General features: G+C 40.3%; 3 protein-coding genes across 5 annotated transcripts in view; 1 reads left to right on the top strand and 2 right to left on the bottom strand.

Moving 5' to 3' along the window:
- Positions 1-1,254: 1,254 nt before the first annotated feature.
- Positions 1,255-3,411, bottom strand: dgcr6 (DiGeorge syndrome critical region gene 6). The gene is made up of 5 exons (XM_062417879.1): positions 3,063-3,411; positions 2,777-2,937; positions 2,518-2,618; positions 2,285-2,425; positions 1,255-2,116 (listed from the first exon to the last, which is right to left on the bottom strand). The coding sequence occupies exons 1-5, from the start codon at positions 3,164-3,166 to the stop codon at positions 2,039-2,041; spliced, it is 585 nt and encodes a 194-aa protein (XP_062273863.1). The 5' UTR covers positions 3,167-3,411; the 3' UTR covers positions 1,255-2,038.
- Positions 3,412-3,941: 530 nt separating this feature from the next.
- LOC133979087 (rasGAP-activating-like protein 1) lies at positions 3,942-19,438 on the top strand. The gene is made up of 21 exons (XM_062417523.1): positions 3,942-4,060; positions 4,361-4,417; positions 5,915-6,028; positions 6,376-6,437; positions 8,029-8,158; positions 8,788-8,869; positions 9,056-9,196; positions 9,381-9,472; positions 10,415-10,532; positions 10,748-10,901; positions 12,804-12,868; positions 13,191-13,303; positions 13,958-14,150; positions 14,314-14,451; positions 15,483-15,627; positions 16,277-16,449; positions 17,455-17,592; positions 17,914-18,049; positions 18,702-18,822; positions 19,033-19,109; positions 19,290-19,438. The coding sequence occupies exons 1-21, from the start codon at positions 3,996-3,998 to the stop codon at positions 19,436-19,438; spliced, it is 2,463 nt and encodes an 820-aa protein (XP_062273507.1). The 5' UTR covers positions 3,942-3,995.
- A 2,686-nt stretch (positions 19,439-22,124) lies between these two features.
- dtx1 (deltex 1, E3 ubiquitin ligase) overlaps positions 22,125-27,159 on the bottom strand; it is a 44,308-nt gene continuing 39,273 nt past the window's right edge. For all 3 annotated transcript variants that reach the window (XM_062417987.1, XM_062417989.1, XM_062417990.1), the window contains exon 10: positions 22,125-26,841. In XM_062417987.1, coding sequence (XP_062273971.1) covers positions 26,617-26,841 — 225 coding nt within the window. In that variant the 3' untranslated portion in view covers positions 22,125-26,616. The remainder of the gene's footprint in view (positions 26,842-27,159) is intronic.

Genomic DNA, 27,159 nt, shown 5'->3' with positions numbered 1-27,159 from the left:
TAGATCATGTTTTTTTTAGTTTTTTTTAAATGATTTGCCTGACTGCTAACAATAAGGCCGGACTCCACTTACCATCCTCCTGGCAGTGCAACATCCGATCCCTACCCTCGATAGGCATATGGCGACAACAGGATGCCTCGGTTATAATTACGTAACGCTTTATTCCCCTCTAGAAATAAAACCACAACCACAAACTAAAACGACCCATTTACACAGGCCTATTCATATCCAGTATAAAGCCTATCTGTGATATATCCCTTGCTACGATAAGCGACGAGTAGATTAAGCATCGTTTTTTAATGCCAAATTAATAATTCATTACAAAATGGAAACGCAAAAAGAGGATCGTTAGTGCAGTAGGTAAGCTTATTCCAGGATGTACTGGAAATGTTGCATCCGTATGTCAGGTGTGTGTGCCCCCCCTCTCCAGATTCCCTTTGTAACCACAAGAGGAGAAACGGCATTTACAACATCATACATACTATAATCGCTTTACCGTTGTTGTTCAGGGTGTCCCATCTGTGCTGCGGGTCCGCTGCTGACAGAAGTTGCCGGGGTGCATCGTCTGATGATGGAGCAGAAGGTGCGCCGAGGAATAAAACCAACATGCACTGCCTGGACTGCTTCTTAAAGGCACAGTCACCTTTCTGCTCCAGCTGAAAGGGACTTCCCCACCGCGCCCCATCCATTAACAGAGAGGGGCGTGTGTGGAGCCGGGGATGCAGAGGGTGTTCCCGGACCCAGACTATGTGAATATAAATGTGAACATGTTTGAGAATCACAAGCATAAATGTGTTAGTTAAGTAAGCAGCTCAAGTAAAAAGACAATTTATTTGAATAATTAAAGTGGCGAATAGATTAAATAAAAAACTAAACCAGAATCAAACAGAGGGAGGCCTACTTGTCTTCAGTGTCAATAAACCTTAAGCGAGGGCTTGTTTGATCACTGTTTCAGACCATGGGGCAGTCATTAAACACTGCCAGGAGATTGAAGAGGCAGCAAGGATAATGGGGACACAGTAAATTACAGTGTGGCCATGTGCCTGACTATGGAGCCTGTTTTAGGTGACCATGAAAATGTGTAAAGAAGATGGATGTGAAAAGGGACCTGCTGTTGGAATGAGATCAGAAGCCAGGAAGGGCAGTCTGGACCACAATGATGTGAATACAGAGATACATGAAGATATTATGTTATTGAATTTCACAAAACACAACGACAGCCACTTTTGAAACGTTTGTTTTAATGAAAATAGATATAAATGTGATGGAAAAACAACACTACATAACATAATTTTCATTCAGAAGAAAAACAAACCATGTATTAAAAGTATATTCCTTCTCTGCTTCTTGGGTTGAATCCTGATTGATACTGAAAATGTGTATATTTATGGGGGAAACTGTTCATTGAAAACAATGTAAATGTAAATAAACTGAGGTTAGCTCAACCACTAATTTGCCCAACAGTCTCAACACAACTATAAACAAACTGAACAGATGAAAAATAATATATACAATAAAGCAGCCCAATATCAGAAAAAGTGTGAAGTAAACATATCACAACACAGTTCAAATAAATACACAATAAAGGCATTTCACATTTCTTTGTTTGCATTTTCACCATTTCAGAGAGCAATAAAACATGGAAAGTTACACATTTCAGCTTTAATGTTGTTGTCAGTATAGTATTGCTGCTGAGAGTTGGGTCCCCATGCACACACATCACCTGCTCTCTTATTACTGTGCTCAAAAGTGCTCACCATTATTAATGTCTTTGAGGTATTTCCAGCAAAACTAATTTCACAATGTGTGACATATACATGCTTTAAACTCTGTTTTGTCACAACTATTTGCCCCCCTTAAAGAACATATAATGTCTTACTTGTAAACCTGAGACAAACAGATTGTGAGGTTGAATATTACACTCATTACAACAAGTGATAAACACTTCTTTAACATGTTGAATCTCACAGTCAGTGGAATGTGAGCGTACACCGTCCTCCACCATTGTATGCATTTCCTTCTCCCTTTAGTCTTTCTCTCATAGGATACCAGACTGCGACTCCTTCTGTTGAAGCTTCAGCACCAATTCAAGTAGATTCATCTGCATTGTCAGCTCCTGAAATAACAACAAACAGTTGAAGAGCAATTAGTTTGGATTTACAGGACATTGCCATCTGCTGGACATTTGTCTGTGTCATAAAATGCATGTTTTCAATGCTTCCCTACTGTTTGGGGTTTCAGTATGCATTTTAACTATAGTGACTAAACAGGTTCAGAGGTCAACCTGAGGATTAGTGGTGATGTAAAACCCAGGGACTCCAGCCTTCTCTAGGGTGTTCTGCTGGTCTATCACTTTTTGATCAATTTCCGCTACAATCTTCTTATCCATCATTCTCTGCTCCTCCCGTACACGGATTTCCAGAGCCTGACAACATAACACAAAACTATGTGAAGACCAAAAAGCATAAGGCAATAACCACAGCCATTTTAGGCACTAAGCATGTATCAACGCCTTACCTCTTGCTCGGCTTGATGATTTGATTTGAGGAGCGCAAGGTTGTGAGACTTGCATGACTGTAGAGCTTCTTTGTGCTTCCGTGCAAGATCCTGTTTCAGTGCTAAACACAAAACAAAGTAGTCAAGCAGGCAGCACATTAACGTTGAGCAGGTGCAGGTTTGGAACTTAATATGGTTCCTTATTTGAAGGGGTTTCCCAGTTTTACTCAGCACAGTTATAACAATAACAGGCATGAAACTCGCTTCGTGGAGCACCAACCTTGGTGTTCACAGTGCAGCTTTTGTCTCTGGTTGTACAGATTTTTCTCTGTCAGGTGCTGAATATCCAGGAGCCCCTGCACTATCTCATACACTGTCCCATCGATGAGTGCCAGAGCCAGGTCACTCAGTGTGTTGTAGGACAGGCGCTGCTGGAAGGAGCTACCCATGGAAGAAATACAATATCAAGATGCAGTTATAAAACGACCACACATACAAAACAGAGACATTTAATTTATACTCTGGAGTCAGCCAAGGAGTCTTCCCTGACGCTAAGGAAACATTACCTTGGTAAATCTTTGACTAAGGTTTGCAGCTCTGATAACAGGTAGTAATGTCTCTCTTGATGTTTGGTAGAATCACCACCAATTACTCCAGGATAACCATCCATGCCCTCAGCTGGGAAGATGAAAACAGCACCAGGACGCTGGTCAATACATTCAGCTAGCAAACAATAGCAGGTTGGGCTAGTTTAACAACTATACTTAAAACTTCTCAGAAATAATTAAATCTAACCTGGCGAAGAGTTGGCTGCATCTAATGATCTTCTTAAATTAACAACACACAGTTATAGCTACTAAACCAACTTAATGGTAAGAAAATGATTGTTTTTTCAGCTGTAGGTGTAACGGTGCATTTAGCTCCTATTCTGTCTATAGAGGACCCCTTGTTGGTGGCTGTCAAGATGCCTGTCTGTAATGTTTAAAATAAAATGGTGGTGTAGTAGCTCAATATTCCCGCCAGGTGGTGCATTGCACCAAAGAAGAAGCTGATGTCTTTCAGGTATAACCATAAACCATACACGTAAGGTGTTATAAATTAGTAAAACAGAATATCTAAAATGGCAATTACGTCTATTAGCCTACAAAGAGATGTCAAATGTAGAAAAAAAATAACAGCAGGTGCGGCTGTGAAGACCTTTATTCCATGATATTTATTTAACAATGGACATTTCTGATGGTTGATCCATTTGATAGGTATAAAATTAGAGGCTGGCAGCTTGTAAAACCCAGATCAGCCCTCAGTGTTGAGCTGACTGGACTGACTGGGCTGCATGCATGCGCGCCTGTGTCGCGCGCTACTGGTGGGCTGTGCGCCGTCACGCGCCGAAGGTGCCATGAAATGAAGAAAACTCACTTGCGGAGGGGAAGAGCACTATTTATAAGAGCGCGTATGGGAACACACAAGGAGAAATTGGACAATAGCTCACCCGACTGAAAATGGCCAGAAACACATCTCTTTATTTTCGCATTGTCGAGGGCAGGAACCTCCCGGCAAAAGACGTGTAAGTAGTTTCTGAATGACAGGTGCTTATCTGTGTTATATGGTCTTATAGCTCTTAGATGAAATGAAGCCTTTAAAATACAGAAATATTCATCAGGCTGGTGAGGTAAGAAAAAAACAACTTCAAACCTGTGTTCTTGTATGCTGTCTTCTATTAAGAAATGAAATGTGAGATAGAAAGTCAGGACTGTCTATTCCAGTTTACATTGGCGTGTTTAAGAAAAGACAACAATTGACGAGACAAATGGACTTGTCATCTTCAGGTATCATGTCTTATATGCATTTTTCTTGTCATCTTAAGCTCCGGAACCAGTGATCCATACTGCCTTGTAAAAGTTGACAATGAAGTTGTGGCCAGGTGAGTCCTGCTCTACGTGCGTCTTGTTTTGTCTAAAACCAGCTACAGCTGCAGGATGTCTCTTATATATAGTCTTTGTATTCAGATTTTAATATCCTCAAGTGTAGTCGAGATATTTGCCCTATGTTAGTTTTACGGCCACTCTTCACATGTTAGCCCAGGGTGGAGCGTGTGTGATCAGGGTGGTGGTGCCCACTGTGTGGCCGTTCCAACACAGATAACCCGATACTGGTCTGGCCTTTAAAACACCCGCAGGTAACTATGGAGAAGGTGCATCAATTATTGCAGGGAGCTCCCGGTGTAAGCAAGGAGGATGGTGGGAGTTGACAGCAGAATACATCAGAGCTGAGGTGTTCTCAGTGAGTTTCAGCCCTCAAAATGCTCAGCACGTTTTTCTTCCAGATAGCAGGTAGACTGTACAGTATATTTCCAATATACTGTAAAGGAATATGGGATCAATTCAGTGGCTATTCCATCGGGCATAGTGAGGGAAAACAGCACAGTGATTCACTGCAGACACTCACACTAATTATCTTGTACTTGTGGTGTTACTGGCCAACCGCCTCCTTGAGTGTGATGCTCATGGATGATGTGGCTGGTAGATTCTGGTGGGAAATATTGGGTACAGTACTTTCTCAGAAACAGAGGGGCTGATTTAAATCATTCAGGGTTTGTAGGTTGTCCTCAGGGTTAGGTATTCTTTCAAATCTATAGATACTTTTGACTATATGGTACTTGAGTATAGTGCTGATGCTTAAATGATTTTTGTAGATATCTCACTCCTTTGTAGACCTGTTTTAAACACAAACAGTCACACAATAACTTTCGCTAATAAAACAATCTAAAACAAACACTATTAATCTGACCACGCACTTGAGGGGTTTGATAGTGTTGTGGACACATTTCATTCCTTATAAAAAAAAAAGAAAAGTATTGTGTATTAATCCACACCCTGGTTGTCCAGCACCCTTTGGCTCTTGCAGACCTCTTAGGAGCCCTTGTTAAATGATTCATCCAGAAAACATACTAAATGCTACGTGGAACCAGATCTAGTATCAAAAAGATTTTAAGCTTGATGTGGAGCCTAAAATGAAGTAATATTTAGTTGTGAGCAGTGTTACCAAAGATTAATCTCCCATTTCAGATTGTTTCATTTGAAATATTTCTAGGGACCTGAAAGTCAGGACTGTCTGTTCCAGTATCCAGAAACTTTACGTAGTAGTCAGAAAATAATGATACAATTTTATGTTGCAGATCTGTGTTTATTCGTGTTCATCTCACGACCCCTCAGATTTTTCTCATGACTCCTTGAAATGCCTACATAGAAAAAAACTAGTGTAGAGATACATGACTGAGACTTTTCATTATCCATTTAGAATATTTTTGCATATTACTAGAAGAGCATATGAAGATGTCTTCCCTCAGGCACACTTATGAGGTGAGTGATGGTGGGTGTATGCTGCTGCCACATTTACAGTGACTCCTGCCTCTTTTCAGGACTGCCACAGTGTGGAAGAACCTTAATCCTTTCTGGGGTGAAGAGTACACGCTGCACCTTCCAATGGGGTTTCATTCGCTCTCCTTTCATGTCATGGATGAGGACACGATCGGGTAAAGCCAAAGCTGTCTATAAATGACTCCATATTCAACCATTACTGTTGAAGGATGCAGTAATTTATCGTCTACTAAGCCATCAGTGTTTGTTTAACGTGGCTCATGAACTGATTTATTTGGGTTAAGACCTCAGTTTAAATGTTTTGGGGGAAAAAACCCAAGCTTTGAATAAACAAACATCATCAGGCAGATGGTCACCAAGATTGATTGAACGTTGTTTTTTCACCTCTTCTTGTGACACTAATCAATCTGTCACCTCATTTAACTTCAATGAGAACAAACACATTTGATTATATTTTCAATTGCTTCAATCTGATCATCTGTTCTTTTATTTTTTCCTACAGCCATGATGATGTTATTGGAAAGATAACTCTGAGCAAAGAAGCCATTGGATCTCAATCTAAAGGTACGAATGAAAAAGACTTCATGCATAGCAGGATGGTCTCATGACCAGAGCTCAGAGGTTAAACATACATGGATTCCCATGACCGAGTCAAAGGTCTGAACGATTAAGGAAACTTGCCTTTTTTGAACCCTGAGCCACTGGGAATGTTGAGCAGTACACGCTCACACATTTAATTCGATTTGTTCTCATTTATCAAGTCTTTTTGAGTTGTGTAAAATCTCAGAGGCAGTGAAATAGGCGTTCACACCGATAAATTTGTTATTATGATGACTCTCCTGGTGCATGTCTTTCTCAACTCTGTTGTCTTCATTGTGTATTTTAAACCTTTGTTTGGAATCCCACAGTGTTGCAAAACAAGGAGAACAACTAAAGCATTTCAAATGGCCTCAAACCAATAAATGTCTGGCTCTCTCAGAGGCTTACACATTTAAGAAATTAGTCACAGTGTTTACCTCAGTATGAACTCCAGCATGCTCTGTGCTGTCTTGGCCATCCATATGGCATTTAAAATGTGGTGTGTTGAGATGTAGTTTTATGAAATTTCTCCAAGTATTTATCAGGGTATGTTTGCAGCATACTGATGATGGCTCTCTTTTGAAAGCTACGTGGCATGGCATTCACTCATGTGATTCATTGGTGCAGTCAGTTACTCCCTCGCAGGAACCTTCTCACAGTCTGACCTTGACATTGTACGCTTGTTTATCTCAGATATCTCTGAAATAATGAAAACAACACATTCAGTTTGACATGCCTGCAATCACATCAATTACATGCTGCTTCGAATATTAGACTGTAGTGTAACTGTGCATGTCTTAAGCTTGTCTTACATTTGCTTATACTTACTGTACATTTTTAACACAAAATTAGATATTTTTAAAAAATATTTACTTACTTACTGGTAAATATATACTGTATAAGATATTTAATGTAATACTACAGCTAACTATTGTTTTCAGTTATTTTTATGATTTATTGATCTATACTTTAGTCTATAAAATTTCAGAAAACAGTGAAAAATGCACTTTGCTATACATGTCATTCAATTGCTTGTTTTCCTTGAGCTACTCTCAGAATCTAAAAAATAATTTCCCCCCGATCGATTAAGACAAAGAAAAGCTCATAACTGAGAAGCTAGAACCAGGGAATCTAAAGAAACAAAGCTTAAGCAATAAAGAAATGATTTTCTGTTGATCAGCTCATTGTTAAATTGAATAATTGTTTCTCACTTCCATTCTCTCTATTAAGGTTAAAATATTACTTGAATATTACTCCCATTGCTTCTGAAATGATGTTTTTAATACATCAATTTGTTAATCAAACAATCAAAAGATGGGAAATTAAAGAAAATAAAAGATTGTTCCTTTTGATTTTTTATTTAGTTTTATTAGTTTATTTCTCAGGGACAGTGCATATTAATAAACATTATTGTAAATATGCCAGAAAAAGCCCAAAGGCTAATTTTCAACATTGTCCCTGGCAGTCTTAAATCAAGAAACAAAGGAAAAACAATGTTTGATTGCATCCCTAGTTGCCATGTTTGTAATGTGGACTGCTGTCTGAATGGATGATGCTGTCTGTGTGGTCTGGTCAGGGCTGGATAGCTGGCTGAATCTGACGAGGGTCGATCCTGATGAAGAGGTTCAGGGGGAGATCCACCTGAGTCTGGAGCTGCTGAAAGACACAGAGAGGATCAGCCTGCGATGTCAAGTCATTGAAGCCAGGTAGCATGATTGTGACCTTGAAAAGCTGCCAATGTTATAAATATGAGCTTATTTAGACGTAACATTGTACTACAGAACTATCTTTAAAGACCCGCAAAGGCCCAAAGATTAGACAAGCTGGCCTTTGCTGGGAGGGTCTGGGTCTGATATCATTTATCTTGACTTGTGTCCGTGTCACAGTTCGGTAGTTTTGAGATAATTAAAGTGGTCGTCAATCATAAGAAAAATTTCTGTGGCGGAGTATCTTGCAGCGAGACACGGCAATGTCATCACTATTCCTGTGCTGAAATCTTATCACCATCACCCCGCAGGCCTCCACACTCCCCTCCTGAGTAATTCTGCTGCTATCAAACCACTCACTGCCCCATCTGTGTGTCCCAGGCTGCAATCTCTCCCTCTCAGGGAGGGCTCTAATGAGCATGTCAGTCAGGGCTTGACACTGTGTTATTCAAACATGCTCGGATGGATGTGAATTTGTTTGAAAGATTGAGGTCAAGTGAAAAGTCGTGGTTTAGCTATTTCACCTTGCTGCACCTAACACGCTAATTTACAAAGAAGGGAATAAGGTCGTGTTGGTCACTTTAATGTATTGAACAGTTGTGTTGTCTTTTGTTCTGGCGACACCACAGAGACCTGGCTCCGAGAGACATCTCCGGAACCTCGGATCCATTTACGAGAGTTATTTTCAACAACCACAGTGCAGAGACTTCGGTGAGCTCTGTGTGTGCATGTGCAGTATGTGTATTGGTTTCACTGAAGCCAGGAGCTCACGCGCTTATATTGTAATCGATGTTTGTTGATTGTGTGAGTGTCATTTTATCAAATCGGAGCTGAGGTGGAGTAGTGTAGTGAACAGAGATAGTTTTAGGATTTTCTAACACCCAAACCTGCTTTCAGATTATCAAGAAGACACGTTTCCCTCATTGGGGAGAAACCCTGGAGCTGGAGTTGGATCCAGAGGAGTTAACTGAGGAGGGAACTTTCACTGTGGAGGTCTGGGATTGGGACATGGTGGGCAAGAATGACTTCCTGGGCAAGGTGAGGATGGCATGATTACTGTGTTTTATCAACACACTGTATAATGTTTCATACTTCATAGATTTAATGTTTTGATCAGTGTATAAAATGCGGTATGATTCATCAATGAGTTCACCGTAATATTACTTAATAAGTTGTTGTTCTGGTCTGATATTGTGTCCTTCTATGTTGTTTCTTTCCACAGGTGGAAATCCCTTTTGCTTGTTTGCACAAGACACCTCTGTTAGAGGGCTGGTTTCGTTTGCTCCCCTTGGGAAACAATGAGGTTGATGCTGGGTGAGGATTATGGGTGTACTTGTTTATTCAATGTGGTGAGTTTGCGTGTTTGTGTAGCTGAGACAAGCATTTTGTTGACTGCTTTTGGAATCTTATCTTAAGACTCAAATATCCTTTTAAAATGCAGCCGCGGAAAGAATTTGCTCCCCCTCATGCATTATTTCATGCATTTCAATGAACATTCACAGGTGTACGGCTGGGTCTTTGACAGCATCTCTTCCTTGAGATAATTTTAGAGCAAAGGAGGCTGAACGAACTGCAGAGGAATAGTGTCAAACAGAAATGAATCTCAGAGCGTCATTAGGATCTGACACACAGTTAAAGGAGTTTTACAGAGAGGAACACACTACTGAGCAGAAATTTGATTAGAGGCTTAGTCTCAAATGAATAAAAATGAGACGAAAATGACATTGGAAGAGAAAATACCTCAGAGACTATCTGTTAGATCTGTTGGTTTACGAAAAAAGTGTGACCATACCTTTTTATACCTTAACAGTCTCCTTAACAGTCATTTACCATAACTATGGATATGATTTGATCAGTTTTTCACACTTACAATAATATAAACATTTTGTAAGAAAAATGTATTAGATGCACTTATACTGTATATAACAACCAATAAACAATCTAATCAATTTCTTAAAAAATAAGGCAATCTTCTCTTCGTCACACTTCTCTCAGTAAACATGCTACACACACAGTCCAAGTGATATTGCAATTATTTGACAATGCTACAAAAATGTATTTGGTTGTTTTTCACTTTCAGAAAAAACTAATAAATCCAAGTAGTCATGTTTATTAAAAAATCCTTCTTTTCAAGATGAAATGCTCTGGGTATCATGAACATTTTTCCCCAGTTTATTTTAAATGAAGCTTTATCTCAGTACCAGCTCAAGGTGTGCAGAAAATCTCCTCTTGCTGAGATTTTATTTCTGATTCTAGTGGCAAGCTGGGAGCACTGCGCCTGAAGGTGCGTTTGGTGGAGGATCGAATTTTGCCGTCTGTGTACTATCAGCCCCTCATAGACCTTTTGGTTGAGTCAGTCATCTCCCCCACCGAGGTTAGCAACTCCTCTTTATCACTGATATTCATGTTCTCACCTGTGTGAGAAATTGAGTTCTGTCATGACAAGAGGTGTTTTTTTTTTGTTTTTATTTACAGCTACAATGTTTTCCTTTAAACTAATCCACATTTATCTTGACTCCACCTGGTTTATTAATCCTGTGCTGGCTTTCAAATGGCAGCGTGTCATGACCTGAGTCCTCCTCTCACCAGGTGGAGGATAGCAGTGCTTTGACAATGCTGGAGGAGGTGACCACAGTTGAGAGCCGACAGGATGTGGCAATGACCCTGGTGAAGATCTACCTGGGCCAGGGCCTGGTGGTGCCATTTCTGGATTACCTTAACACCCGGGAGGTCAACCACACCAGTGAGTCAAAGTTACAACATATCAAGATATCAGAGTAATCTTAAACATCAGATCAGCATCCATTAGAGATAAGTGTAACATCTTCATAAAGCTAAGATGTTTGGACCTTCCATGGCTACAGTGTATTTATTATGTATTCTTGTCAGACTGATTTATATTATTTAACGTTTTCCACCATTAATGGCTACATATCTCAGCTTTAAACATTTTTCATGTAAGAATTGTGACTACACAATAAACAAAGGGCCTGATTTACTAAGATCTCAAATAGTTAATATTTGTGTCTCCTCCTCTCCACAGTGACAAAAGTCATCTGTGCGCAGTGAGCAGCAGGTTAATACCTGCCCTTCAAAGGTATTATTTATAGCCGCAGTTAGCGTCAGAAAAAATACCTTCAGGTTTGGTAAATCACAATGCGCGTGCTCAATAACATATTTGCATTTTCTCCTCCCTGTATTTTGCGCACTGGGGTTGAAACGCCCCATATTACATATACATTATAGCAAACGTACTAAATGGACAGCGCGTACTATCTTGCACAGTTGAAAGATGCGAACGTCAGTGCGCTGCGTTAGTAGATCAGCTTGCACATTTTTTGCAGGTGATGTCAAGTTTGCACACGTTTTTACACACGCAAACCTTTAGTAAATCAGGCCCAGAGTGCGTAAGACCTAACTATATCTCTATGAGTCAGTGTTTATATTAGTCAAAGTTTGTTAGTTGCCAGTTTTCTGTTATTAATTCTCTCTCCAGAGACCATCAGAGGGTTGCTGCTTTTTAACTCTGAATTGACATGAAGGTCTCTGATTGCTGCATTCGTGGTCTGTGTGTGGGCAGTCCAAGCCTACCAGCACTGTATTTACTACCCTGATGCCAATTATTTACTCACCCAACCATCTTCTCATGGCTTCTCTGTGCTCTGCATTAGTCATGTTGTTGCCTCCGCACCACATAACTATTGCTAATTCACACACAGAGTTGTGCTCTGGTCTTTTGGTACTGTTGATGTAGTTTGGGATAATAAGCATAGCGACTAAGTTTCCATAGCAACTCCAAATGATCTGAACGGTAAATGGTTGATCAGGAATAGATGCCGTGAGCAGCCACACAAGTTGGGCTCAGGGGCAAGAAAAATATATGTTCACCCACTGGTTTTCAACATCAAACCTCTCTTATATGTCCTCATTTTTAAAACCAAAATATTTTACCTGGAAACCGAGTCCTGTTACAGTGGATATATCATGTTGTTACATTGAGGGACTTAAATGATGGAACAACAAGGTCAGTCTGCCTTCATTTGTCACACTGAGCTCAGTTTTTCAAAAGCAGGCTGACAGACATACATTAATGACGTATATCAAACAAGATAGAATGCATACTGAATACTGATTCAGAGGCTCATAGGCATCAGGAATTGCTGAATGCCTTATAGAGATCTCTGTGAAAACTAAACCATTACTTCATTACATTTATTTGGAGCTATTATAATACAGTGTGGGAATCCTTTGTTGGTTTTTATCAAACATGAAACATAGTGTTATTTTTTAAATGCTTTATTTGGAAAAAACTGACTGATTCTACTTAGGTAATTAAAATCAAGTAGATGCCATTTATATAAGTTTTTGCCAGAGGCTTTACAATCTGCAGAGTACATGACATCCTTTAGCCTTTGATACTCAATTCAGATAAAAAACGACATAAAAACTTCATCAGCGTAAAGATCATCAGAGGAGAGATACTTCTTCAAGAACAGGAAAAGAATCCCATTAGATATTGCACGAAAAGTAGACAGTACACTCTTTCCTTGTTCAAAAACTGTGAATCTTTTTTCTCACAAATCTCCAATATGTTATGTTGTTATTTACAATAAAACAATCTCTTTCTTTTGTTTCGCTCTCATAGCTGATCCAAACACTTTATTTCGCTCCAACTCACTTGCCTCCAAAGCCATGGAACAGTTTATGAAGGTGCGTTGGTGTGTCAGCTGTTTTATTTGATCAAGATTTGAGAGTAATTGATTTTTCTGTCCCTCTTGTAAGTAAAAGCATGATGTAACTGCTAGGTATTTTCACCCTTGTAGACAATCTCAGTTATTATCTTGTGTATCTGTGAACATTACCCATCTCTTTTAAATGTAAACTGAGTCAATAGTATGCCTTATGATTCCCTGCTGCATCATATCACACCTTGGTTATTCTTCGTACTATGCAGATTTACACTGTAGGAAAGAATCCCTGTAGAATAAATGCAAATGCAGTGTCTTCAACATATGGCATTGTTTGCTGTCAGGCTGTTGGCATGCTGTATCTGCATGAGGTGCTGAAGCCCATCATCAACCGCATCTTTGATGAGAAGAAGTACATTGAACTGGATCCATGTAAGATTGACCTGAACCGCACAAGGTAAAAGAGATCATATTCAATTAATCATAATCTGACCTAAAAACAGTCTGAATATGTCTCGTAGGTACTTGTCTTCAGCTACAAACGATAAGTGAAATTTATGTTTACAGTCCACATTCTATGTGTTGAAATGGTCAAATGGAAAAGCTGCCACATGAGACTGGCCACTCGTTTACCCTTTACCCCTGAAAGGAAGACATCAATGTGAGAAAATAAAAAAAAGGAATGTAAAAAGGGGGAAGGCTGTTGCTTGGCAACTGCTATGAGCCCCCTGAGATGTCTATCTCTGACATGGAGGGAGATCTAGGATCTAACGTCCTCTACGTCTGCGGTAGCTGTGCCTGCCATCACCTTATTTGTTGTCTCCATTCCTTGTCTATAAATCTCCCCCGACATCCTCAATTCAGTACTCAGTATGTGCGTTCCTTTGATGCTCTCACATGTAATGACATTATCATGAACAGAGACATTATCAGTTTTATTACAAAAGCCATTGTAGATTTGAGTATTTGATTAGTATGGTTAATTATGTATGGTCTTTGCTAGCATTTAGACCAGCTATAAACAGCATCTTGTCCTTGAATTGTTCTTGTAGTGAATAGGTTTGTAACAGTGGGATTCAGTCCTTTGCTATATCTTTCTTTCTCTCTGAAGGCGGATTTCATTCAAGGGTGGAGTGTCAGAGGCAGAGGTGCGGGACAGCAGTGTAGAGATGCTGCAGAGCTACCTAACCAGCATCATTGAATCAATCGTGAGCTCAGTCGATCAGTGTCCTCCTGTCATGAGAGTGGCCTTTAAACAGCTGCACAAGAGAGTAGAGGAGCAATTTTCTGAACCTGAGAATGAGGTCAGTCTGGAGCAAAGAAGAGCTGGAAATGCAATCTCAAGTGCATTTTAAAATATTAGTGTATTAGAGTTTACATTACCTTTACATGTGAGATATTGCACTGCAGTTGTTATCCTCAGAAACAGCCCTTAACTCTCTTGTCAATATCACCAATTCTTTACAGGATGTGAAGTATCTGGCCATCAGTGGATTCTTTTTCCTGCGTTTTTTTGCTCCTGCAATCCTCACGCCGAAACTGTTCCAGCTGAGGGACCAGCATGCTGACACGCGCACAAGCAGAACACTGTTACTACTGGCCAAGGTATAATTCACGACTCAAACGTACACATAGATATCGCTATGAATAATTTATTCATGTCCAGACATCACACTTAAGTGCAGACAAAACAAACAGTAAAGAGGCCGGATGCACTGCAGCTGAGGCTAAATGCTGAAGTGCCAGCTTGAAGGAATTTTAATTTGCAGGTGTAAGTAAAGTAAATATGATACATGAATACAACATACTGTGTTTATACTATGTGTACAGGTAGTACTGTCAGTGTCAGTTACTTACTATTTCAAAAATTCCCATTATTAATTCTCCCCCTCATCTCATTACAGGAAAGAAAACCTCTATTATATATATAGCAGAAATATAATACAACAGACACAATACATTTCACAGTGGATTCAAATCCAACTATGTCAGGTATGCAGTGGTTATCTGTGCCATTGTTTGCCATAGTTTTTTGAACAATACCTTCTCACATTATCCTCCGCTCTAACATCCCTGTTTCAACTGGAATCAGGTCAAATGACGAAAACAAGGCACCATCGAAAAGCCATTTCCTGGTGACTGTCAAGAAAGGCGCCTATTAGGCTATAACTGAGAGCTCCCTATGTTTTTGAATGACATGGGGGCAACCGCATCCTCGGCATCATTAAAAACAGGGGTGTCATGATCTCTCATTAAAAGAAAAGTGAAACCTCATTCCTCATGTGTTGCTTCTGTGGTTGCTGTCCGTGGTGCTGAAGTGCTGTTGCCATGGGTCCTCTACAGAGAAAGGGAACAGGCTATTTTTACCTCTGTGAGCGCTGCGACCAGACTGCGGTTCAAAGCCGAGGATCAGAGAGGGTGTAGAGAGGGACTTCCTCCGCACCCTAGGCCAGGTGTGGGCCAGACAAAGAGCCTCACAGCATGCTTGGCCTAAGGGACCCTTTTGATCTCCCACTTTGAGATGTGCAGTCACTCGTACTGAGTTCTGACAGTTACTGTCAGGTTAGGAAGCCGAGATGATTTCATGTGCAGAAGATAAGTGTGTTGAATACAAATTGTTTCTTTATGGTTGCCAGGCATTACAAAGTGTCGGGAACTTGGGCCTTCAGCTCGGTCATGGGAAGGAGCAGTGGATGGCACCTCTCCATCCCATCATCCTTCGCAGTGTGGCCACTGTTAAAGACTTACTGGACAAGTTAATCGACATAGATCACGACATCGGTAAGGCTGATAACAGTGAACGCACCAGTAAACAGGTAATCAAGAGAAAAGTTCAGAGGTCATGCTGTTGATCTTATCAGCTGCAGGCCAGCTGGTAGCGCAGCAGCTCCCAGCTGATATCAGGATTAAATGAAACCATACTGTAGCCCAGTGGTGAAATATTCATAACTTGCTGGAAGCCTAGAAGAGCAGACGGGGAGTTGGAGTGAGACGCCACATGCACTTGTACACGCCACACTGGTTACCAAACATGTCTGGGCTGCTTTCTTACTGTCATGTGCCAGTGAGGCTGTTGTTGTGAAACATCTTCCCTCTCTGACATATCGTGTTTCAGCCTCTTTCTGCACATCACACCCACTCTTTTCTCTTAAAGGCCAGTTTGACATTTAATGCTCTTCAGGTGGATTTGTTGGACAGAAGTGGACGCATGTTTCACCTCTTTGAAGCTGTCCTTCTCATGGCAGTGGAAGGCAGCCGAGGTGCCATCTATAACAAAGTGCAGAAAATAAAAACATGTAGTGTAGTTTAACAATGCAACATGCTCTGTTTGTTTATTGTCACAGCACCACCTTGTGTCTATATGGATGAACATGTGTTTAACAAAGTGTTTCCTTGTCTAGTTTAAAACTCTTTCTTCTCTGTACTGCAGTGTCTGAGGTGCCACAGAGGGCTGTATTCATGCCCTCAGTTACTGTCAAAGAGGGGTACCTCCACAAACACAAGGCAGAAGGACCCCAACTGCTGTCCCGCTTTGCCTTTAAGAAGCGGTACTTCTGGTTGACTAGTGAGACCCTTTCCTACGCCAAATCTCCTGATTGGCAGGTTGGTACTGATTCAGAAGGCTAGAGCTTTGTGTTAGAAAATGTTATTTTTTATCTACTCTTCTTGCCATTTTGGCAACCAGCCACAGTCATAAGTTTTGTTGTTTTAACATCTGGCTGTATAACTAGGAAGCATTTTCCCGTAATGTGTCTGCTAATGTGACTTTTGGACCAAATTTAAGTGAATGCCTGCCAGATTAATCTTTATTACCGTTGTCTTTTATTAGCCAAAAATAGATGAGCAAACTTTGAATCCAAGTCATGAGAAAGTGACTCATCCATTATTAGAAGCTGATATGCCGTCTGATGATGAATTAGTCGCTGTGCCTGCCCTTTGAAGGACATTTATCAAGTTGGCTCATAAAATAAGGAAACATCTTTGTCATCCTCAGCTTGCTTTAATGTATTTGTGTTGATCTCCTCGTGAGATCATTAGTGTTAGGCACCATGTGGTGCCTAACCTTGTGATAATGATCTCCTCTTATTCACCAGCCCAGAGATGGAGAGAGAGAGACACAGAGAGGGGAGTGGGCTCTCTCTAGCCCAGTAAAAAGCTCTTTCTTTGAGCCAGTCTCTGTTTTGTTTGACTGGAATAAAGGAGAGGGTTAATTGAAGGCTGTGGATATTCATGCTAACATTGCAAATCAGATTGCAGACAATGTCCTGGCCCCTTTCCTCCATGTTGGAGTACTCCAGTTTCAGTGGAGCGTGCTCCCATTGGAAGTACCTGATTTACACTTTAAAGTGGCCTTTGCTGCCAGGCTGATTTCATCTTCACTTCCTCCTTTTCTTATATGGTAACCCCCCCCCCCCCCCCCCAGCCTGATGTATGAAAAAATATTTCACTATCATTCACTGCTCCTTTAATTTGCTGTGTGGTCAAATGTCACTTTTATTTCACTCAACCCCTAGTGTAAACTGCCTGAGGCAGAAGCATGATCTGTCATTACCAACCTGGGTATACTTGTGTTAATTGGTGTTGTGGTTTGTGTCTGAATTATTGCAGGTGCGCTCCTCGATCCCTATTCAGTGTGTGTGTGCGGTGGAGAGGGTGGATGAAAATGCCTTTCAGCAGCAGAATGTAATGCAGGTCATCACCCAGGACAACGATGGGCAGCTGCACACCATGTACATCCAGTGCAAGGTGCTTTGGTACTGACACTAGCCAGTCACCAGCATGCTTTTTTGGCTTTTGGCACAGTTAAAAAGTTGACCATTGTTTTTATCTCAAAAAATATAATAATTACTTTACTTTTTAATCTATTTTAATGCATTTTCACCAGTAATTACCCCCTAGTTTAAAAATTAATGTTTAGACATATTTGCTTCAGGCATAATGACAGCGAATTCATGTATTATTTTACTCACATATTATAATCACTTTTGCATTAAATTCTGCTCTGATTTTACTTGACTTAAATTGACCACCAAATGAATGGTTTGTGGTATGTTTGTGTCTGAATAGAACGTGAATGAGCTGAACCAGTGGCTGTCAGCCATCAGGAAAGTCAGCATCTACAATGAGCGCATGCTGCCCTCTTTCCACCCAGGGGCTCATCGCAGTGGCAAGTGGACCTGCTGCCTGCAGGGGGACCGTGCTGGTAATCCTGCTTCTGAAGCTTACTCGTGATGTGTTGTAACTGTGCAGTGTGTGAGCATATATGAAAAGTCAAACTCTGATTTTAGAAGAGGATGAGTGTGAGCAGTTTATGTTTTGTCACCTTGTGTTACAAATGCGTTGAATTTAACCTAGGATGCCCTTGGAAGGATCATCAGGAGTTAAGAGCTTCCCAGAACCTCCTACATACTACGAAATATTGTCCATCAACACGCAGACTTACATCTTGTTCGTAACATTATACTCTCTAACTCCACTCCTGGTTGACTAATTTGTAGTGATCTTAAAAGAGCAAATGAGCTACTGTAAATCCATATTTAATGACTAAATGCTAAATTTGTAGTTGCAGTGTTTTTGTTTGCTTGCTTCAGTGGAGAATGAGTGCTGGAAATCATCATTTGATTTTCTCTTATCTCTGAGGACCTCATCAATAGACATGATAGTTTACCATGTGGCTTATCACAGTTCTGAGCTACATCATGCTTTGATGCATCATTGTTTATGGGACACGTGCTTTCTGGGTTAGATCTTGGGTAATGCAAAAGCTCAGGTTTGATTAGCACTGGGGCTATTAACATCCACCTGATTCTGTAGTTGAAGGGTTTGTCACATTTATCTGTATGGCTGGTTCTCAGTTACAGGCTGCAGTAGAACCCACTCTGCTGTGACTCTGGGGGATTGGAGTGACCCCCTAGATCCCGACGTAGAGACTCAGACCATTTACAAGCAGCTGCTCCACGGCAGAGACAAACTCAGGTAAGTGGAGGAAACAATCTGTAGATGCAGTTCGCTTACTGGACACTAGAGGTCTATGTTGTAACACTGGAACTACTGCCGCACTGCTGCTGCTGTTGCTGGTTGTGGACATTACAATCAGATGTTTTACTGTCACTCTATGAAAAGACAAAGCAGTTCACAGAGAAGAGTCAGTGATTATATGATTAATGTTCCTGACTGATACTGCAGGAAAAAATATCTGGAGATGCCAGACGCTGATCAGACGCCCAGCAACAGAGAAAATATCAACTCCGACATCCACCCAGGTGAGGCTCCAGCTGCTGCATTTAGACGTAAAATTTTCTGCTATAAAATAATAAATTATATTTTTTAATAATAACATTTTTCTTGTTGTCAAAATGTTTGGTTTGCTTTTATTTTACACTTTGTGTTTACCGTTGCCTATGTTTTTATTTTACTATTATTTTACACTTTCTGTCTCGTAGATGGTGCAGAATGCAATGTTCAGCTCCTGAAGCCAGGTCAGGGTGTCGCTGCTCGGCTGTTAGGGGTGATAGAGGATCTGGAAAAGGCTCACGCCACCTTCCAGCGCAGAGAAAAGGAGGATGCCACCGGTGTCATTCTGAATCCCTAGATTAGTCTTGAACAGGGATCCACGCTAATGCTTGAGTGGGGGTGACTGGCACTATCCTGTACCAACACAAGTGAACATCAGATATTCACGCTCTTGATTTTCAGGGAAGAAAAGTGGCCACAGTGTGCAACCTCTTCAGGCCTTTTAGTATTTCTATAGAGCAGAGGGAATTCTGCCACTTTGAATCTTTTTGTATTCTCTGAGCGCCAATGATTTCAGCAGCGCCGGCGAGAGATTATGATACTTGACGATAAAGGGGGTGAGGGACTTTGAAGCATGATCTAACATTATATTTTTATGTAGATAACAAGCAATCTGTTGCATGGCCTGCATCCACTTGTTGTGAAATGTGAAAAGATGCTTTTATATTTTGAGATACTGTACAGGACCTCGGTCACACATTTTTATGCAAAAAGCTTGTTGTAATGTAATCTACAGTATCTGAATGTAAGGTGTTTTGATATTGCTTTTATCAACGTTTTGTATTTTATGAAGTCAATTTATTACCATGGCCTCAATGTAGCAATGACATTAACATTATTGTTTAAACCACCATGAGTTTTTGACATGATGGTGCACACGCCACAGTATAACTTTGCCTGTTCAGTGAGCAAAGTTAATTCTATTTTAATTGTTGCTTTGGGCCCTTTATGACAAAACCATGTGCTTTCGTTTGGTGCTATCGCCAGTCAAGTTAAATGTTTGGTTCTGATGTAATTTGCATATTTACATTGCAGTTGAGGATACATTGTATACATATAAATGAGCAGCCACAGTATAAATGAGATGACATGAGATGTTCCCATTTGAGCAGTTTACATTTTCTTTAGATTTTGGTGCCACTCAATTTGGCTCACCAATGTCAGGATGTGTTTGAGTTGCCAATATTGTTTTTTATTAGTTTTATTTTTAAACAGAATTTTCAAGCACTCAATCACAATATTTGCGTATTGAAATTTGTTTTACCTTTAGGTATCTGGGAGACACACAGACTGTACTAGGACATGCTATAAAGCCATTTCCCGTAGAGCAAGCAATGCTCAATGTCTTTCCCTTAAACAGTGAGTGTAATTGAGATCATGTCTGTGATCTGTCAGATAGCCACAGCAGGCCACCCTGCCTCTGGAGCTGTTTAGATTACAGTATGCTCTGGCAGAGCGACTGTAGTGTCTGTCTTTATTGTAGAGGAAGAGCTATGGTATATTTATGTGTGGAATAAACAATCTTCAGTATATACTAACACTGTAGTGGACATGCCAGGCATGACGTTCAATAGGCTGCATTGATACACAATAATTTAAAGTGTTTTGGTATTTGCTGCATTTGAAAATGTGTTTTTATTGATTTGCAATATTTTCAGATCTACCACAGTTATTTCACAACTAGAGTAAACATCATGATCACCGTTGCTTGTGAACTTTATATCCCCTAAATGAGGGCTCTTACTATGAAAAAAAAAAGAAAAACACTGCCTGTACTTTGTTTTGCAAAAAGACCATGATGGTTTGTTTAAAGTGGATTGTTAACTGTGAACTCAACACAACTGTATTATTCAGTAAACTTATTTCAGCTAACAAGTGTAATGTCTCAAATTTGTGCCCACAACTACAAAAATGACACCTCACAGAATCTACATTAAAGGAAGATTCAACATATTTTACACATATATTTCAGCTTACTCAACGTATTTAGTACTGTACAGCCTGTAAATACATGATGATGACATCAACGTTGCTGAAGATGAAGGCATTAACCTGGCAGGGAAGGTCTTATGAAAGATTTTGCTGAGTTGCGTTATGGGAATTGTAGGATTCTGTACTTGTGAAACTTGACTCATGCTAGGGAGAAAAAGTCAGAATGTCTCAGCCTCTGATGTATCGATTTTGACATTTTTCCCTGTTTCCTGCAAGTCCCCAAACTTGTACCATTTTTTCTCTTCCAGTTAACAGGCGCTGAATCATGAGCAGAAATTATTAATACTAAGTGTCTAATTTGCTGTTTTATGCCCATTCCTCTCCTGGTTAGTTTTAAAGTGTGGAAGGCCTGACTCGGTGCAGGCTATGACATTCATTCATTCATGGTGTTACAGGAAATATCATTATCTGTCTGACAGATCCCCGAGCAGCCTTGCAGCATCATGGTTACCACACCGCCCCACATGAATAATTTAATCAAACCCCCATAACCACAGACTTGACAGTCCAACAGAATCTAATGTTATATCATGCCACACAAACAATGTTTGCAACTGCTCCTCCTCCCAGCCTTATTTAAATGCTAATGAGAGACCTACCTGCAGTGATGCAGCAGAGTCTCCCTGCTAGCTCTCTCATTAGGCATGAGTGGTGAGCAATGAGCAGAGGCAGGGCAGCAGGTTTAGGTATTTGCTGGGTCAGTGCTGGAGGGAAGGAAGGGTTTGTTTTCTGATGTCCCACAGGCCTTGGACATAAGCTTGCCTTGCGACACACCAACCACATCTCTTTACCACAGCACCAACATACAGCAGCCAGTGACAGAAATGACCATAAAGCTAATTTACTGCCAGCGAGAGCAGTTTCTGCTGCACCTCACAGCTCCAGAAATGCTCGTTTATAACCTTATAATAAGGTGCAGGGAACAGAGCTGCCTGAAGTGAAGGAAATGGTGGAGCTAAGCAAAAATTGAGAAGAATCAAGGTGACAAAAGGTCAAACAAATTACCCCTGTCGAGGGCACATTTATTTTTCCACAAGAAACACACAAACATGCAACAAGGTCATCACAATTCAATAAAGACTGATAGATTAAGAAGCCCTTTATAGTTTAATCAATGTCTCTCTATATCTTCCTTTTAGTTGATGCTCTGTTTCTCTTTGTGAACCGTCTCAAATAGCAACATGTAGACACTGCTTAAGACAACTCAAAGTTAAACCACAAAATCATGATTGGAAAATGTCAATTCAAATGGGCACTTAAAAATGCAAAACATTCAGATGTTTCACATGTTGTCGAAAGAGTGAGGAGAGCTGCCAAACGCTGTCTCGTCCCCATCTGTGTAAATCAAACCTGGTAGAGGAAAAACCTTTCTAACTAACTGGATTTAAAGATGCAAACCACAGTGCTAAATCACCAGAAGACCTGGGGGACATCTCTAAAGAAGCTATATGATGTATTCATACGCAAAAGCTATGCATTGTCAATAAACTTGCTCACAGTTCGGTTTACATGCACCTCTAGGAGAACATTACTGTATCTTTAAAGGACATGAACCTAAGATTTGTTTACTAGATGCACACTCGGCACACATTCACACAGACAAGGTACAAACGTACAGTATATCCACACAAAAATGTTAAGGTATCATTTAGAGAGAGAGAAGTACAGTTTGCTGTGGACACTATGACAGGGTACAACTGTAAATACTTCATACATCAGGACAAAGTGATTTCATCTCTTATCCCACTTCTAATCAAATGGAAAATAGTATGGAATGAATCTTAATAAGAGTGATACAGCAATGTTATGCAAGAGTTCTTTTAAAGACAATCATTTAAAAAAAAGACATCAAAAATATATGTTTTCTAAAACATAGCTTGTGAACATCCTTGAATCCCCCCCCCCCTCCTTTTTTTTTTTTTTAAGAAACATGGAGGTAACCCCATAAAGAAAAAGTCATTTAAACCCAATAAATCAGCCTTCTTGCTACACATAAATCATGTATTGGATCTTAAAAATAGTAAATTGCATAAACATTATCTCTCTCTTTCTTAATCACATAAATACCAAACCGTGTTTTATTCATCATTCCCATATACAGTAAGTCTGTACACACCTGAAAAGTCTAAAGGGCCTGCATCGTTCATATTACAAGACCAACACGTGAAAAGGAAAAGCTGAAGAAGGAAACATTTGGATTTCTCTTGTTAATGAAACTGCACTTGACATGGAAAAATCCCTGATAGTTTGGAAGCATTCTCTCCTGCTGTCCCAAGTTATAAAGGGTGTCAAAAAGTTGTGAAGGAGAAAACTTGAGATGAAACACATCGGGTGTTTTCAACACCTGGATCAGAATTAGGGATTCTGACCCAGGTGTTACAAATACTTTTTAGTTGTTTGGTTTAGCATGTGTGGCTAAAACACCAAATTTGAGTTTAAGACCAAATAAACTGCCAAAAAACCACAGAAAAATAGTTTAAAGCCCCTGAAAACTTGGTTTAAATATATATATTAAAAGAACACTCAGCTAATCTGCCTAAACAGGACTGTGTTGGTGTGGTTTGATTGATTAACAATGCTCAGACAATGTAAGCGAACAACCACTAACTGACATCAGATTTTGATTAAATGGTTGCTGAATTCTGATTGGTGATCAGAGCTATATGACATCATCTTTTTTCCAACAGAGTCCAGCCCGCTTAAAACTTGTGAAAAGAGAAAAGTGTGTTGAATTTCACAAAAAAAATCAATGGAAAGACATGAGCAGGCTTGTTTAAATGCAGATTCGCCCAGTCCACATGACAACATTTTTACAAATTTACAACCCTATCCCAGGACTTCCAGAGAGATCTACATAAAAGGGAAAGAAGACAGACTTGAGGACAACAATAAAACAGAACTGTAGTTTCTGGTGAGTTCTGAAATTTCCTGATTGAGAAAATAGGTTTTCAGGGCCTTTAAAACAATTTAAGTCAGTGTATTGATCTATGATTGGCAACAAACTGAGGTAAATCCCACCCATCTGTCGCTCCAGTTATCTAACACAACTCTAAGAATATTTTCAGCTGATATTTATCCCAGTCCTGCTGTTTTCTCCTTCAGGCTGAACAAACACTGCTGACTGCATCAATTCCCATGATCTGGACAAAGTAGAAAAAGAGAAATGGCCCATTTGGGGGGAAACGGACATCTTCATGCTGCTAAAGCTCCCCACCCAATAATAAAGACACATTTACTGTATTTATTGGGAGTCCCACAGGCGATCAACTACACAGATTCTACATTAAGGTAACGACAGCAGCATACGCTAAGACTACTTGTAATATTAGACGTCCATAACATGTCTTACATATTTCAACAGTCCCTGACATACTGACAAATTCATCTTTGCCAGATTTTATGTATTGATGTTAATATGTGCCTGTGTATAGATACGTATGTGGGTCAGTCGGTATTTGTATATTTTCTATATAGAAGAGTATAAAAATAAATTACACTAACACCATAGACTCAAATTGAGCTTGAATTTCAAGGTATATCACATCTGCAAATGTATATCATATATATATATATTTTTTTTTTATTCAGAGCATTGCAAGCCAGTTTATAAATGTCAACTTAAAAAAAAGAAACAGATTTTGTTGTTGCAAATACAATTTAAGACCTTTTCCTAAAAATGAAACAATCGATTAAACAAAACCGTTGCCTCAAAGTGCTATGGAAGACTATGATTCACTCCAAAATTAAGCCTGCAGCTGGGTGCCAACACGTTAAACCTTACATCAACATCCCCCCGCTCATTAAAATTGATCAGATATATTCATGGATAATTATGCAGCACTGGGTTATCTTTTATCTCAGAGCAAAGAAACATCACAAGATCTCCACCAAGGACCTTCAAAAAGTCTTTAGCTCACAGGCATAAAAATCTGACGGGGAAAGAGCGTATAGGAAAAAATAGTTCCAAGTGACGCATCAACAGCCAGCGAACAAACTAGACCAACATTTGTATGGTTCCTGCTCTTCTGCTGCTAAGGGGGGGAGGAGGAACAGTGGTGGAAGAGGCCATACATCAGGATGGGCCCTAACAACTCTGAGTGAGCTCACGCTGGGAATGAGATGTTTCACTGCTCCCTATATAAGAAAGCAGTAGAGCCCAGCGCACCGTCTGACAGCAAATAAGCTCACAGGGGACTTGTAGATCGCAGGCGAGCTGGAGGGCAGCGCTGCCCAAGATGAATCTCTGAGGGGAAACTGAACGTCCATCTGTGAGAAGCGCATTCAGCTTCTCTCCTCAAGGACTTAAAGCCAGCATATTAATGCCTCAGAGCATGCAGTCGTACACCCATGTACGGTCAACATGATGGATCGTGCCAATGCCTGGGTTTGCTCCAACAGGGAGAATAATAATGCAGGCTTTATATTCACAGAGGTCAGTGTCATCAGTGCGTCAACAAAAAACATGAGTTTAACCTTGAAGCGAAGCAAATCTCGCTTCCCGACCGCAGCCTTCGAAGTTACAACACCTCTAAACAAGCGTCAAACTGACTGGTAAGACGCTTGTTTCATCTATTTCACGCCTCCTCTCACAGACAGTCGACAAGGTTAACCATACAACATACATTTATCATCAAACACTTACATGTCATAGCCTTTAAGCTCTATTCAGAATCGATCTCATGCACTACAGAGCGCACCTTCCTTTTACAGAACGACTGACCTGTGTGTATCAGGAGTGGAAAATGTCAGAGAAACCCAGTGCAATCTTAAGTCACATCACCTTCACTCAGTTCTACTCACTGTTCCAGCCAAAATCCTCTCATTCCATCTCAAAGTCACAAAACCAAGTCTCACCACATTGTTACAGAACAATATTAATTATTAGAGAAAATGGGGGGGGGGGGGGGGCAAATAATCCAAATTCTGAAATTCTCTTGAATGTATCTTTACAATATTAAGCTTCACAATATCAAGTCATCCAATGGCACCTCAGCCTATTGCAGATATTCGCTCAACATTCATTATGCAGCGTTAGTCTGGGCCATGCAATCTGGAGATCAGCATTTTTAAATATGCCTTTAAACTGTTTTAGCCCCTCATCATTTTACTCCAACTGCAGAGGAGTAGCTTCAGTTTGAATCTAAAAAGGGTTAACGACCATTTTCCTAACAACATCAAAACCATGTCTTTACATTCCTCGATCCTCTGAGAAAATTTGGCATGAAGGCAACATGCTCATGGCATGGATCAAAAGACAGCATGGGGGGAAATCTTGTTAGGTTATAGAAATCAAAAAATTGATCATAACCATTACATCATTTATTTTGTTTCTGTTGCTCTTGTGCCACCACATCTGCAAGGTCTTTTTGTTTGTGGGGAGTAAAGAGTTGCCAGCTACATGTTGGCCCGTCATGCAGTGTGCCTGCTCTCTAGGAGACGACGGGGCATGGTGGGTTAGCTCCTGCGTACCAGCTCAGCTGGTCCTCAGTCCTTCAGGTTGGCCTCGCCGACCCCCTGGGCCGACAGCTCTGTCAGGACGTTGTCCAGGTAGTTAGGGTCTGGGTAGCCGTGGCCTGTCAGGTTGGAGCCGAATTCTGTCTTGTGGTGAATCTCGTTCCACACCACTGTGTCTGACTCGCCTGTGGTGCTGGACGTGCCGATAGTGAAGATGAGGCGACGGTCCCAGGCCATGATCAGCAACTTCAGGACCTGGAGACACACAAGGGAGGTCAATGATCATCTCTTAACAGCAAAATGGAAGAAATAATCACATGCAGGATTAGTATTGTTTAGCTTTTGGTGTAGACGCATACTTATTACAGTACTGTTGGTCTAAGAAACTAAATGACTGTTTTACTCTGTATGGAACGACTCTCAACTTCAATTTTGCTGAAATAAAGGAGTACAAACATACTGCGCAGAATTATCACTTTTGAAACAGATAAATGAAGCTGTAACAGCCAGTTTGAATGATTTTGTTACTTCATACAGTATTTTTCATGATAATACATGAAAACATTTGTAGTC

Source organism: Scomber scombrus, chromosome 4, assembly GCF_963691925.1.
Source record: "Scomber scombrus chromosome 4, fScoSco1.1, whole genome shotgun sequence".
NCBI lineage: Eukaryota > Metazoa > Chordata > Actinopteri > Scombriformes > Scombridae > Scomber > Scomber scombrus.
Note: the sequence above shows the minus strand (reverse complement) of the source record. Positions and strands in the feature narration are given on the sequence as shown.